Below are 14,686 nucleotides of genomic sequence, written 5' to 3'. Positions count from 1 at the left end.
CTTACTATTACATTACATATTTGTAATCACCAATAAAATCATACAACAGCTGTCTCATTAGTTTAATTTCTAAACGATTGAATCAAATAAAATCTGCCTTTTTTCAGGGTGCCCAAAATGCACATGCACATTTGAAAGTAACAAGATCACGACATCAACCTCATTTATGGATGCTCTACACATTATCATTCTCTGAATAATGATCGTCTGATCACGCTGGTCTTCAGAAGTAATTCACAACTTGGTCTTGATAGCAAATCACCTCCAGAAATGAACGTGGCTCTGTTAACAAGTTTGTGGGTGTTTGAGTAGCTGCTGCTGTCATGTGATCTGCGTTTGACAGGACTGACAAAATTTTTGTAATTTTTTAAGTGCCCTTGGTTAATTTAAAAGCACATGTTTCAAGCTTTATGTAGATATATTTCTTATGTCTGTGAAGCAAGTATTCGCTGAGATTCTTTTCCCTATTCAAAACCATACGAGTGACACGTCTTGTGTAGTCTATAGTCTTTGTATTAGGCTACATAAGAGAGTGTTTTTTAGCTAAAAACCAGATGTAGACATTTACGTCTCTATTTTTATAGTTTGTATTGTAAAATTAAGTACCTTACTTACGCATGTCGTGATTTAGCCAAGTAGCCTATGACACGATCCTGGAACATCATTTTTGTTGGAAAATGTAATCCATACCTATTCCCTAGCCCTAAACCCAACCATAACTGTAAATTATTCCTGAAATCAGAGGTGTATGGTTTGATAACAATTTTGTAGAAGTGCAAACCTAACCGTAAGCCTAAACTTAACATAAACTGTAAACATATCCCTTAATTCTGACTGGCTGATAGGAATGTTGTTCCAGGATCAACATAGACGTTAATGGAACACGTCCTACTTGGTGAAATCAGGTTGGCGCACGTTCCACTCACATTAAAATTTCTGGCCTTGCAACTAGTTTACAGATGTCAAAGAAACACACACACATTTGTGTGTCTCTCTTTTTGAATTATATTTATTCTCTTTGTTTAGGTTGTCCATTGCCAAGTGAGCATGAAGAATACTGTGAAGCGGTGATCCAGACTTTACTAACCAGTCAGCAGTATCAACATGGACATGGAGATAAAAAACATCACTGTGAGTGGAAATGTCTCCGCTCTCCAGCCTGCCCCATACAGTCTGCTGGAGGTCATAACCATCGCCACAGTATCAGCCATTGTGAGTCTCATCACAATAGTGGGGAACGTTCTAGTGATGCTCTCCTTCAAAGTCAACAGCCAACTGAAGACCGTTAACAACTACTACTTACTCAGTTTAGCTTTTGCAGACCTCATTATCGGTGTGTTCTCCATGAACCTCTACACGTGCTATATTCTCATGGGATACTGGTCTTTAGGGAATACAGCATGTGATCTGTGGTTGGCACTTGATTACGTTGCAAGCAATGCATCAGTGATGAACTTGCTGGTCATCAGCTTTGATAGATATTTCTCCATTACAAGGCCACTTACCTACAGGGCTAAACGGACCCCGAAGCGGGCAGGGATCATGATTGGTTTGGCCTGGTTGATATCGTTTATATTGTGGGCTCCACCCATTCTGTGCTGGCAGTACTTTGTTGGAGAGAGGAAAGTTCCTCTTGACCAATGCCAGATCCAGTTTTTCTCAGAACCCATAATTACATTTGGGACAGCCATAGCAGCATTTTATGTCCCAGTATCCATCATGACGATATTATATTGCAAAATCTACAAAGAAACAGAAAAACGCACAAAGAATTTAGCGGAACTTCAAGGATATCCATCGCTGGACAGCCAGGACGGCCCTAAAGTACAAAAACCAATCCTTCGATGCTTTAATTTTAAAAACAAGAGAGACGGGACTCAAGCATCTTGGTCTTCGTCCAACCAGAGTTACGTAACTCGGACAACATTGCAGTCTGATGACTTGTGGACAAAATCCGAGCAGGTCACCACCCTGAACAGTTACACCTCATCCGAGGACGACGATAGGTCAGTCTCAGAGTCAACGCCGAGAGAATCCTTCAAGAACCAGGAACCAACAGTCAGTAAGAACGGACAGCTGGTCTGCTACGAAGACAGCAAATATCTAAATGATCTTGCCAAATGCTCACAGACGAACAATAAAAAGTGTTTGTCGTACAAATTCAAGCCGATCATTAGCGACATCACTGTTTTGCAAGGTAATAACGAGAGTGAGAGAGCAAACCCGGATCAGTCCTCAGACCAACAGGCTTCTTCCTCCACATCCTCTTCTACTAAACCAGAAGACCCAAACCTTAAGATCCAGATGACCAAGCGTAAAAGAATGGTCCTCATCAAGGAGAAGAAGGCAGCTCAGACTCTCAGTGCCATCCTTCTGGCCTTTCTCCTTACTTGGACGCCATACAACATCATGGTGCTCATCTCCACCTTTTGTTCTAAGTGCATCCCAACGTCCCTCTGGCAGCTGGGCTACTGGCTCTGCTATGTCAACAGCACAGTCAACCCCATGTGCTACGCCTTATGCAACAAGACCTTCCAGAAGACCTTTTGGATGTTAATCCTCTGCAAGTGGAAGAAGAATAGGGGAGAGGAGAAACTGTACTGGGGTGGTCAAAACCATTAAATTATAAACACACACAAATATCTGGGTCAAATTCAATACGTTTTAGTGTATGTTGTGCATACAGTGTCACAAACCATATCGATATATTGTTCCTTATCAAATATGTGACCATATTTCTTGGGTTTATTTATTGGCTGTATCTGAATGCTCAGGCAGCTGATTTGTATCCTTCAAAGGCAGCGTTTGAACACAAGGGAGTTTAGACACACTTCTTAGGGAGCATAATGGTATACAACATAGGTGTCAAAGACAGTTCCTGGAGGGCCGTAGCTCTGCACAGTTTAGCTTTAACCCTACTAAAACACACCTGATCAAACTAATTGAGTCCTTTAGGCTTGTTTGAAACCTACAGGTAAGTGTGTTGAAGCAGTGTTGGAACTAAACAGTGCAGAGCTGCGACCCTCCAGGAACTAGCTTTGACCCCTGTGGTTTACAACAAAAACTAGATCATAACACCCAAAACTGAAGATTCTATCATTATTTACTCACACTTCACTTGTCAAGTCTGTTTGAGTTTCTTTTTTCTATTGAACACAAAAGATATGTTGAAAACTGGTATCCATTAACATCCACAGTAGGAAAAACAAATATTTTGTTCATACTATGGATGGTTACCAGTTTCTAACATTCTTCAAAATATCTTCTTTTGTGTTCAACAGAAATAAAGAAAGTCAAAAAAGTTTGGAACCACTTGAAGGTGAGTAAATCTTCATTTTTAGGTAAACACGTTGGTCAAAATTACATTTACATGGAAACTGCAATTTTCAGGCACATTTATTTCGTCATGAAATCAAATACACAATATATTCAGGCCCGTAGCCAGCCTATTGAATAGAGTGGTTCTTTTTTCTCAAAAACTGAACCTTTTTGCAGTTATTCACTTAATTTTCTATTAAATTATGTGGTTCAAATGCTGCATTTTAGTGACTCTTCAAGCACAAATTTTTGCTGGATTAGCTTGTCAGATGGTGATCATAACTGCACTTTTTTGATGCAACAAAAATATTTCCTGCATTTTTGTCAAAATGCTTACCATACTATTTCACCGCAAAGTGTTTATTTAGAAATGTGCAGTTAACTTTAAGCTATTAGTTTTATAAATAATGTAATGAGCTTGGAAATTGTAAATGACAAATTTAGAACAAAGAAAAATGGAAAAAATTGTATTTTTTAAATACTAATTTATTATCATCCATCATTTAAAAAAACAAAAACAAATAGGAATCTGTTTAAAACTTGATTGACATACTGTCAAAAATGGGACAAATGAGCTCATATAGCAGCCAAATTCTGGACTGTCGAACGAAGCGAAGAATACGTTTATGCTGGCTCCAAAAACAGGATGACACAATCATTAGGTTTGGTCATGCCGTGCTGCCTTGCTACCATATGCTGCCTGCAGATACATTGTTCATAATGCCAAACTGTGTTGTGCTTTATTTTACAGCATGTTCCCTCACATGCACTTACCTACTGGATAAAATAAAGTAACTGGCTTAAGGTTAGGTTTATGGAGGTTCAATACCTAGTTTTTACCCAGTAATGGGGTATATGCACACACTTTTGATTTCAGCCAGCCTCAGTGCTTCCGGTGAACTGTCTTTTCATTATAAAATAGCCACGTTTCAGGGCTGATTTTTCAAACAAATCAGCAATCTTCACTGCCGGATAGATATACGATATAAAAAATGAGTCTCAGACCAGACAAGAAGCACTGCATTCAATTCCATTTCCCCCACCATGTCTTTAAAATATGACAGCTAATTTTATCCCAGTGTTTTCAGTGGAGTTTCTGCCCTAGCCTGCTGGTACTGATGCCGCTAGCGGTACACAGTCTTTCATCTCGTTTTACACTTGAACAATTAAATGAATGCTTAAGTCTGTTTAACTGAATGTATTGTAATTACATCACAAAACTGATGCTGGAAAAGAAAGCTTGTGAAATTGAAAATATTTCACCGTAAGTTTATCATTGGCTGAAAAACACTAGCTGTGCATATGGCCCATTGTGTAAAAAGTACATTACATTCAGAACTGGACTGTAAAATAAAGTGCTATTGTTTTAAAAATAATTTATGATTTAGCTTTGAATCACTTAAAAAAAAAAAAAAAGATTGATTAACATGTTTACATAACAGTGTTGATTTAGTATTGTGAAATGTTTTTAGGGATGTAAGGACAATAAAGAGAAATATGGACTGTGAAATCATAAATAACAAAAACAAAAGTGTTTATTATCTGGTTAACCTTTTGTGATGAAGCAATTTTTAATATCATGTATTGTACGCTCCATCATGTCAGTGCCATTGCATGTATAAAACCAAAATGGTGAAATATCTGCTGTGCAAAGCAATGCATCTCAACTGCAGAACCAGACACAGATAGAGATCGAGACACTAGATACAGATCTTCAGATTGCGGAGCTGGAAAATGATCCTTTCAGTAAAAAGCCACTCAAATGATTGTATTTTCATTCTGGAGGTGCAGAACTTCCCACATTTCTCATGTACATTCAATGCACAATTTACATTTCAACAACAATCAAAGAGCGCACTGACTGGTCCATATTAAAGAGAACAAAACTCATCTTTGTAGTGCCACAAATCACTTGAACATTAACAGATTATACAGAAGCACATTTATGTTTGTTGGCTGACTGTTTTTCATACATTTTGTTTAAGTCTTTACCTGTACTGTTGTGATGATGTACCATTTAATGTGATGTGTTAAATAAATGTTTCAAGATGAAATTAAGGCATTTAATTGAAATATCACATCAGTTTGGATTTTGCAGGGGCTCCACTTTCAACCGATGTCTATAAAATACAGTTTATAATAAAATATGGTCTGAAAAACTGATTTCCACGCATTTTACGCAACACAAAGTAGGCAAAATAAACAAGACGTTAAAGTTATTTCCCACCACAGTTTATTTCCGTTTAGTTTAAATTAGATTATACTTCATAGCTTACATCTTATGCATTTCTCATCTTCATTCACAGTCTTGCATAAACCCAACAAGATATAGTAAATATAACTTAAAACGCTTTTTTTTATTCAAGTAGTTATGAAACAGAACCGGTGTCAATGCCACCTCCTCATGCTGGTCTGAAAATGAACAAGGCATCACTGCAAAGATAGACCATCATTTATATATGTTTATCTATTTTGACCATTTAGCTCAAGAGTGCTTTTTGAAATAATTGCAGAAGTCCTGTGACAAACTGCGCAAAACAACTGCATGTGATTATTATCTTAAGCATCAGACTTCATCAGTGCAAGTATTGCCTCAACACAACAACTGCCAACCCACTAGAATTTTATACAACTTAAAGCTTTACCGCTCATTTTTGCTTTTTTAAATAGGTTATAAGGAAGGTGAAACTGCATTGACCTCAGCTCTAAGAAGGAATCATATGTGTGATGAATCTTATCCACCAGCAGCAGTAAAAGCATAGACTACTTTTGTTAATTGCATTAGAAAATATTGAAATGTTTCTGCAAAAATTATCTAACTGTCCTCTTGACCAATCAGTACTTTACCTTCACACTCATTCTACTCTTAAAAGTTAAAACATCCTAGTGAAGCTCTTTCATAAAAAAAAAGAAAAGAAATAAATTCATGCATTGATCCATCTGTACAGTTTTAACCTATTATTAAATGTGTGTGTGAGTGTGTGTAGAAATTTCCGCACATCACTACAATGATTAAAATAATCTGGTTTGTTTAACAATGCATCCAAAGAAGACAATTAAGCATGGAAAAGTACAGTGCAAACACAATCCAGCTTCGTCAAGCATTTCAGTTGAAAAAGAAACTGTTTTTATATATATAAAAAAAAAGAAATAGAAGAGGGAAAACCAGTAAAACAGTGTTAAAGAAAACAGAAAAATTGATCCCAAATGTTCACAGCACTACCTCCTCTTCGGAGCAACACTTCTACTGCCTTTGTTGCCTCCGCCAGACTTACTGGAGCCCTTGGAGAACAATTTCGTCATGAATTCAGAAACATCTGGTAATTCTGGGTTAGGGTTCAACATATTCATAGATTGCTCCATTTCCTGCAGGAAAAAAAAACAAATATAAAACACCATGAATAAAGCAATATGCAGAGAATAAGGATATCAGTTTATGATGTTTGCATGTGTGACTTTCTAAATTTTGCATTACCTTTCTCATCTCAGGATCATTAGTATTTACCACCTTGGGGAGCAGGACGATGATTAGTAAAGGAAGAACCATCATCATGACCTAAAAATGAAGAAAAAGATTTCATTTTAAAGGTGCAGTAGGTGATTGTCTACAGACACATTTTTTATTGTGCTGGTTGAAAGTCTCTTCACATTCCCATAGTAATGATTAAAGTAAATGATCTAAATGTTTTTATATGTATTGTTATATTCTGGATAAGGCATAAGACTAACATTTTTTTTAAAGAATTAAAGTTTGTCAGGCCGATAATTCTGATAAGTAGCCCAAACTGTCTGTCAACAAGTGTAGATTTGAACATCTGCGCAACCGTTCACGCAGATCCGCCGTTTGTGTGTACACACATGCCACCACGTTCACGTGCAAATAAGAGTGACAACAGTAAAAACAAATGCTGAATCAAAACTTTCAAATCCTGAATCAATATTGGAGTTACTTTTGCATGCTGGAGGAAAGACGACACCATGGCTGAAGTATTTCTTTTAGACAGGTAATGTTCTGTTTTAAAACTCTTTTAGTCACGCAAAGCTGATGCAGATTTTGTTGTTACGAATAAAGTCATGCACAGAAGTGTTGTTCAACCACTAAAATCTTCTGGCGAAAGATTGATGTGACTATTTTCAGTTTCATAAGGTACTTTTACATCATCGATAATGTAGATATTATTTTATTTAACAACAAAACAATTAAATAATGCTATTCCGCCTAGGCTGCTTAACTGAGGTGAAGTTGGTTTTATGCTAACATTGGTTCATTTTTAAACAATGACAACCTGTAATGCGCTGCCTATATTGTTTACCACTACTCTGAATATTCGGTCTGAAACAGCATGCAAGCATGGCTTAGTAATAAGTGTAATTCCTACACGCCGCTGGCCAAGCACCAGTCACTTTAGGACAAAGCGTGTGAAAGAGTGAGACCAGCGATCCTTGCAGGCATGAATATGATATTGCACATTATGACATGTTTTGCTAGCTACACAACTGAAAACGTGCTAGATATAATACAGTTTTTCATTCAGAATTGTGGTATTATAAAGTACTATAAAGTTTCCTAACTAACGAATGGCATGATCTAATGGGTTGTGTACTGTCATCTTTAAGGTGTGCGTTCGTAATTTCAGGAGGTGTGGCTTTGGATGGCTGGGGAGGGACTGTGTTTTCAAAGCTATTATGCTAACGGTTAGCATTTTGGCGGATCTCCCACTGCACTTTTAAAAGGTAAGGTCATAGAACATAATGCTCCATTTAAACATTTTATCAGATCCAACCACAATGCCACAAACAGGTCTAAATTGGAATTGTCTCCAGTTTGTGCATTTTTTATCTTTTTCAGAGGTTGTTGAAAACAGTACAAACGTACTTTCTGCATAAAACTACATAGATTTATAACAAATATTGATAATTTAAGCCTTTGATCAGGGCGGCCCTGAACAACATCTACGCTAGCCCACAAACACTGTAGCTGAAACCTGAAAGCATTTGGTTTGTGTTGTTGACATACCAACTTGCTTTGCTGTAGTCCATTTGAGTTTTGTTTATAGTTTGAGTTTGTATTTTTATCGGTATATGCTGTTAACATCTGGCAAAGGGTCTTTTAAAAGGGACCTTTTAAAACAGCATAATCGGCTCATATCAAGCTCTGTGAACTAGAAGACAAGTATTAAATGTCCTGTGAAGTGCTTTGAAATGTGCACTTTTTTTTTCCGATGTTTGACGCAATTTCAATGGGAAAATGAAGAGCAGGTGGGCCATAGTATAGTAAAAAAAACAGACAATAGTGTTTAGTTTTGATCAGAGCTCTGCCAGTGAGAGTGATTGAGCTCAAGTGCATCAAATGAAAGCAGATAAGATGGGGCGGGGCATGTCAGATACCAGAGAGCATTTGATTGGTCAGGATTTGATGAGAAACTGAAGTATGAGGTGACGTGAAAAAAAAAATCGTTGATCCATTTAGGTGGAAGGGACAAACTGCAAGCTTTACATGTTTACATTAGTAATATATTTTCCAAACGTGAATTGTCACTGTTGGAGCACGCTAGCTAATAGATATACTAAAAACTAACATCCTGAAACTAACATCTACATTTTTTCATTTTAACTTCACAGGACCTTTAATATAGTTAAAAATGAATTGCAACCATCTGAAAGAATCAAACACACTGACACCACTTTAAAATCATACCATTGGGTTCATCAGAAAATCAGTCCATCCCCAGGTTTCCCGCTTCATGAAGTACGTGTGTGGACCACCGGCTCTGATCTGAAGAGGATACGGCTGTCGAATAACTTCAGAGGTTTTGATGTAATTCACCAGGCGTGCTCTACGGGTCAAAAAACACTCAAAGATTAACAGAGTCATTCATAAATGAAGTTGTGTCAGAAGGTAGGAGAATTACTAATGCTAGCTACCTCATTTTTCCTTTGGAGGTGATGTCCACCCTAACTGGATCAAATCTGAAAGATGGCGATACAATTTCGACCACATATGAGCCAGAGGGCACATCGTTGACGGCGAAGCTCCCATCAGTCCTACGAAGGAAATAATGTGGTTAATTGCATCATTAACAAAACGCATGATAAGGGTGATTAATTTAAATTCAAATTGCAATCGTCTTGCACATCTTGTCAGTGAAGCACGTTTGTGTGATCAGTGGTTAATCTCCTCTGATGGCCAGAGGATTGCTCTCACGTGAAAACTTATAATGAAGAAACTCAGGAAATCCTAAAATAGTAGCATTAAAAACAGAATATATAACTGCATTCATTAATAAAAGGTGACTAATATATACCAGAGTACAAAATCCTCTCAAAGAAGGGTTTATTTCAAACACCGACTGAAGTTATTAAAGGCATAGGTCCCCCAAAAATGAAAACTCTGTCATAATTTAACCAACTTTTACTTGTTCCAAATCAGGTTGAGATTTTTTGTTCTGTTGAACACTAAAGACAATATTTTAAAGAAAGTTAAAACCTGTGCAAATAATCGAAAATGCGGTTTCGATTTCGACTTTGGCTTCTAACGATTATGAAAAACCATTAATTGAGATAAACGATTATTGTATCATATACCGCCTCCTTTCCAGTTGTACACATTTGTTGCTCTGTAAAGCTCAGTTCTACGTGAAAATGACTAAAAGCATGTACTGTAATGCAACTATTGAAGCACGGGATGCGCATCATTGATATATTTAAAAGCACGAAAGAGCACATGCTGTTGTGTGTGTGCACGCTGAGCTTAGCCTCGGAGACGAGTAGAGCACACACATCTAAAGCCTGGTTTATACTTCTGCGTCAAGTGATAGGCGTGACCTACGGCGCAAGTCTTGCATGTAGGCGTCCATTTATACTTCTGCATGCTGTTTCTGTTGCTCAGCAATACATTTCCGAAACGCTATCTGGCAGTAGGTGTCTATGTTTCTTTGTGTCGAGTTTCTTCGCTGGAATTTTGTTTTTTCTGAACGCTTCCTTAATGTACAAGTGGCTCAAATTCGCTCATTTTGAGGTGGGAACCGGCGGACGTGCAACAACTTTAATCACAAGGTAAACACAAAACAGCAGTCTCCATCCGGAGCTCCTTCACGGGACTCCACACTTGTAAACAGCCGCTGCATCACGCTCGCGCGGCTCTCACCTCCACCCACACTCATCAGCGCTACCAAGCCGACCAATCACAGAGCTTGCGCTACGCGTACACGTTACATTTTTTGAGAGGTGCGCGTCAGCGAGGGGCTATGCGTCCACGCGTAGGCTGCGCCGTAGCGTGCGCTTGACGCAGAAGTATAAATCAGCCTTGACGCCATCTTAATGCGAGCGCTTTAATGATTAAATACATGCACATTTGTGTCAGCGCGCGGTGTTTAGTGATCATTCATATTAACCCTCATTTGTGTAATAAACAAAAAAGTTGAAAATCAAGACATGTGAAGGAGAAACCTTATCAGAGCTATTATCTATTCTTAAAGTGACAGCATGCAATATTCCTGCTGCCGCCTGTCTTTATTAGTAATCAAACAACAAAAGGAGAAAATCCCTCACTGTTCTTTACTAAAAGACTTTTGAAGCTAAAGATTTTTTCTTACAGTGAAGATGCTTAAAGCACAGTTTAAACATAAGATTTATTAACTAATTGATTTATTAACTAACTGATTTATTTTATCTTTGCTATGGTGACAGTACATAATATTTTACTAGATATTTTTCAAGAGACTAGTATTCAGCTTAAAGTGACATTCAAAGGCTTAATTAGGGTAATTAGGCAAGTCATTGTATAACAGTAGTTTCTTCTGCAGACAATCAAAAATATATATTGCTTAAAGGGGCTAATAATATTGAGCTATTAAAATAGGTTTCAAAATATTTAAACCTGCTTTTATTCTAGCCGAAATAAAACAAATAAGCCTTTCTCCAGAAGAAAAAATATTATAGGAAATACTGTGAAAAACATAATTTAGGAAATACTTATATATAAAAAAAAATTCACAGAAGGGCGAATAATTTTGACTTCAACTGATAATTGTTTTGAATAATCGTGATTATGATTTTTCCCATAATCGAGCAGCCCTAGTAACTATTGACTTCCATAGTAATTGCTTTACTTACTATGGAAGTCAATGGTTACAGGATTTCAACTTTCTTCAGAATCAATCAGAAATAGTTTTATTGTCAAGTGTGCTTTACACACACACACACACACACACACACACACACACACACACACACACACACACACACACACACACACACACACACACACACACACACACACACACACACACACACAAACACGCACACACACACAAACACACAAGGAATTTGTTTTGGCTACAGACACTTCCAGTGTACATAAAGCAACAAGTGACAACAAACAAATATGAGAAAATATGTCAAACATTAAAAAAAGATGCAATTGACAAAAGAGGATGGATGACGAATTGTATGTACAGATTTGTTTTAACCTCCTAGGGCTTAGTGGGCACATACGTGGACAGCACATTTTAGCTCTTAAGTGCCTATTTAAAAAAACTTTGAATGTTTTATATTTTGTTACAGACATACAGTGTCATCCTGCAACTGTTTTGCAGCATATGAAATGTCCCAAACACTATTTTTAACTGTTCAAAATGGGCAAAAAAAATAGTTTTTACTCTCTGATAGTCAAAACATATTCAAAAAAAATGTATGTGTTATTAATGCATTTAAAAACAGTCAGGAAAAAAGTGTTTTATGTAAATTTGGACCACGAGTCTACATATATGGACATCATATTTCTCTAAAAGTACATCATATCAAAAGATGATATACTTAGGTTTTTATACTAATAAGGTTCCAATAAGCCCAAATAGCAAAGAGAAATAAAAGTGCATGTAAAAAAACACCTTGGGCCTTAAGAGGATAAATATACAAGTATAAGGTGCTGCGTACAAATGCATTGCATTATATATTGTTATTAGGTGTACAAGTGCTAAGTTCTTCAAAATATCTTAGTTTGTGTTCAACAGAATAAAGTTTTGGAAAAATTATTATTATTATGTATATTACTCATATATTATTATACAAGTAAATTGTTATTTTAGGGTGAACTATCCATTTCCCAGTGTTGGGTTGCAGCTGGAAGGGCATCCGCTGCTTAAAACATATGCTGGATTAGTTAGTGGTTCATTCCGCTGTGGCGACCCCTGATTAATAAAGGCACTAAGCTGAAAAGAAAATAAATGAATGAACAATCCATTTAAGTGAGTTTGGAGTAAAAACATTGTGTGTCATTTTCAAGTGCAGCATTAACTACATAGAGCCGGTGTCCTGACATTCTATCTTAGCCATCAGATTATGCTACCAACACTGTATCTGAATGGCTCTGAGGCTGGGGTTAGGGATTAAGTAGGTTAGAACAATCTGACAAGATAGGACAAATCGACAGAACACCGCACTTCAGAGCTGTCATTATTACTCAACGCTCATCTCGTTGTCAATATCCGCTTAAACTAAATTTTAAATTTTTCACTCTCCCTGAACTCGCTACCTGATTGCCTCACACCGGGAGGCATAACGTTAATCTGCCATTTTCGACATTACACCGTCTTTAAAGTTACTGATTAAATTAGCATGAAAATCGCCCAGCAGTTACGTGCCATGACATTACATACAATATACATATTATTTCACATCAGGAATACGAATTTATGGTTCAAACAAGGCTATCATAATATATATTGTGGTTCAGAGGGTATTGTGAAGCGCTGTTGTACATCCAGCACTGCCGACACGCGAACGGTTGTTTACATCCCTCCTTTTGACGTTAGCCTAGCAGCTAAAGATACTCACTTGAGAAAACCAACATATTCCTCTCCTTCCACCAGGACTCGGGCAGTCGAGATCCAGTCTTGTGTTTTCACTCCGGGAACGATCGCTCGTCCTTCGATTTTGAAGCGGTCTCCGTTGGACTGAGAAGCTGCGACAGGCCCCGACTCTGCGTCAGAAAACCCCCATGACAACGCAAACAAAGCCTGCAGCGTGACATATACATCTAACAGACGCTTTTTGTGTGGCATTGTGCTTTGACACACGATATATATGAGGTTTAAAATCTACACTATATCAATACGCGTCAATTTCATGCGCTCGACCAGGACTCAGCTGAGGACAGTCAATGGTAAGCGGAACTCACACTGCACAGACACCGGAAGAAAATCAGTTAGGCCACGTGACTATTTGGGTGGGATCAAAGAGCTTTCCAATCTCTTTGGTGGGATCTATTTTTTACAGTCTATGGTGGAATCGAGTCTTTCAAAAGACTGTTCTTTCTACATCATTTCGATCCGATTTATACTGGTAATATAAACATTTTATATTAGCCGTATTATTTATAACAGTTAAGTAAAAAAAATTATGTATATATATATATATATATATATATATATATATATATATATATATATATATATATATATATAATTTGATTTTATGTGGTTTTTATGAATAATACATAAATAATATTGAATTTTTAAATTTTTTTTGCATTATTTATATGAATTCTATTTAATTATTATTAATGTTATCTCATACTAATGTGCTAATCCTAAAAACACAAGCTGATGTTACTGCTTATAATTTTAACCATTTTTCTTTTCCAACAAATATTTTTATGGACCCCTTTATGGTCCCCTGAAATAATTAAATAAATACTACTTAACATTACAAGATTGAATAGAACTAAAAAAAAATCAAAACAATGTGATTTTGATTCTCAAAGTTACACACATTAAGCACATAAAATATTCCAAACTGATCCCCTTACACCAATAAATAACCAGATTTTTCACTTTACTATGACTATAGTTATCGTTACGATAATATTGCAATTATGGTAATTATCCAGTTTTTGTGGTACTTTCTTGTTACGCAGTTGCAATCATATATTTTATTCATTTAAAAAGCCAGTTTAGTGTGAATGTTGATAAATTACGTTTAATCTAATTGAAATCTAATGCATTTTAATCTCTTCAAAGATTACAACTAGAGACAAACAAATATTTATAGTACATGTACATTTCTTTTGTGGATTAATAATAATTTCCAGTAAAAGCTTAGGACTGGTTCAGCCAGATTCAGAAAATGAACCATAAAGAGCAGTTTCATGAATCACCTTTGCATCTCTACTGAATATTATTGTAAAAAACTGAATCAGGTTTGTGGCTTAAATAAGTCCTTTTAGTTTGGGGCAGGGTTGATAATAGGGCTGCACGTTGCTGGAAAAAGATGCTATATTACTGTTGAGTATGATGATACTTCTTACAATATAACATTTCTCTAAAAAAATGCTATTTTTATTAGTCGTTTTAAATAATTTATTTAA

The 14,686-nt window shown here is 36.6% G+C and overlaps 2 protein-coding genes across 2 annotated transcripts; one reads left to right on the top strand and one right to left on the bottom strand.

Moving 5' to 3' along the window:
* The first annotated feature begins 1,104 nt into the window (after positions 1-1,104).
* chrm5b (cholinergic receptor, muscarinic 5b) lies at positions 1,105-2,622 on the top strand. Its single transcript, XM_056481735.1, has one exon. The coding sequence runs from the start codon at positions 1,105-1,107 to the stop codon at positions 2,620-2,622; it is 1,518 nt and encodes a 505-aa protein (XP_056337710.1).
* Positions 2,623-5,534: 2,912 nt separating this feature from the next.
* emc7b (ER membrane protein complex subunit 7b) lies at positions 5,535-13,513 on the bottom strand. The gene is made up of 5 exons (XM_056445417.1): positions 13,156-13,513; positions 9,244-9,363; positions 9,017-9,155; positions 6,794-6,874; positions 5,535-6,684 (listed from the first exon to the last, which is right to left on the bottom strand). Exons 1-5 carry the CDS (start codon positions 13,380-13,382, stop codon positions 6,538-6,540), a joined length of 714 nt encoding a protein of 237 aa, XP_056301392.1. The 5' UTR covers positions 13,383-13,513; the 3' UTR covers positions 5,535-6,537.
* Positions 13,514-14,686: the final 1,173 nt, after the last annotated feature.

Source organism: Danio aesculapii, chromosome 20 (genome assembly GCF_903798145.1).
Source record: "Danio aesculapii chromosome 20, fDanAes4.1, whole genome shotgun sequence".
Lineage (NCBI taxonomy): Eukaryota > Metazoa > Chordata > Actinopteri > Cypriniformes > Danionidae > Danio > Danio aesculapii.
This window is presented reverse-complemented; position numbering and strand designations above follow the sequence as displayed.

What these genes read in the sequence shown, in the direction of transcription:
- chrm5b (XM_056481735.1), top strand. Translation starts at nt 1,105, where the DNA reads ATGGACATGGAGATAAAAAACATCACTGTGAGTGGAAATGTCTCCGCT.
- emc7b (XM_056445417.1), bottom strand. Translation starts at nt 13,382, where the DNA reads ATGCCACACAAAAAGCGTCTGTTAGATGTATATGTCACGCTGCAGGCT. An exon ending in ACCTCCAAAGGAAAAATGAG is followed by an intron (nt 9,156 to 9,243) that starts GTAGCTAGCATT and finishes TTTGACCCGTAG; the next exon opens with AGCACGCCTGGTGAATTACA. An exon ending in ATGATCCTGAGATGAGAAAG is followed by an intron (nt 6,685 to 6,793) that starts GTAATGCAAAAT and finishes TTTTTCCTGCAG; the next exon opens with GAAATGGAGCAATCTATGAA.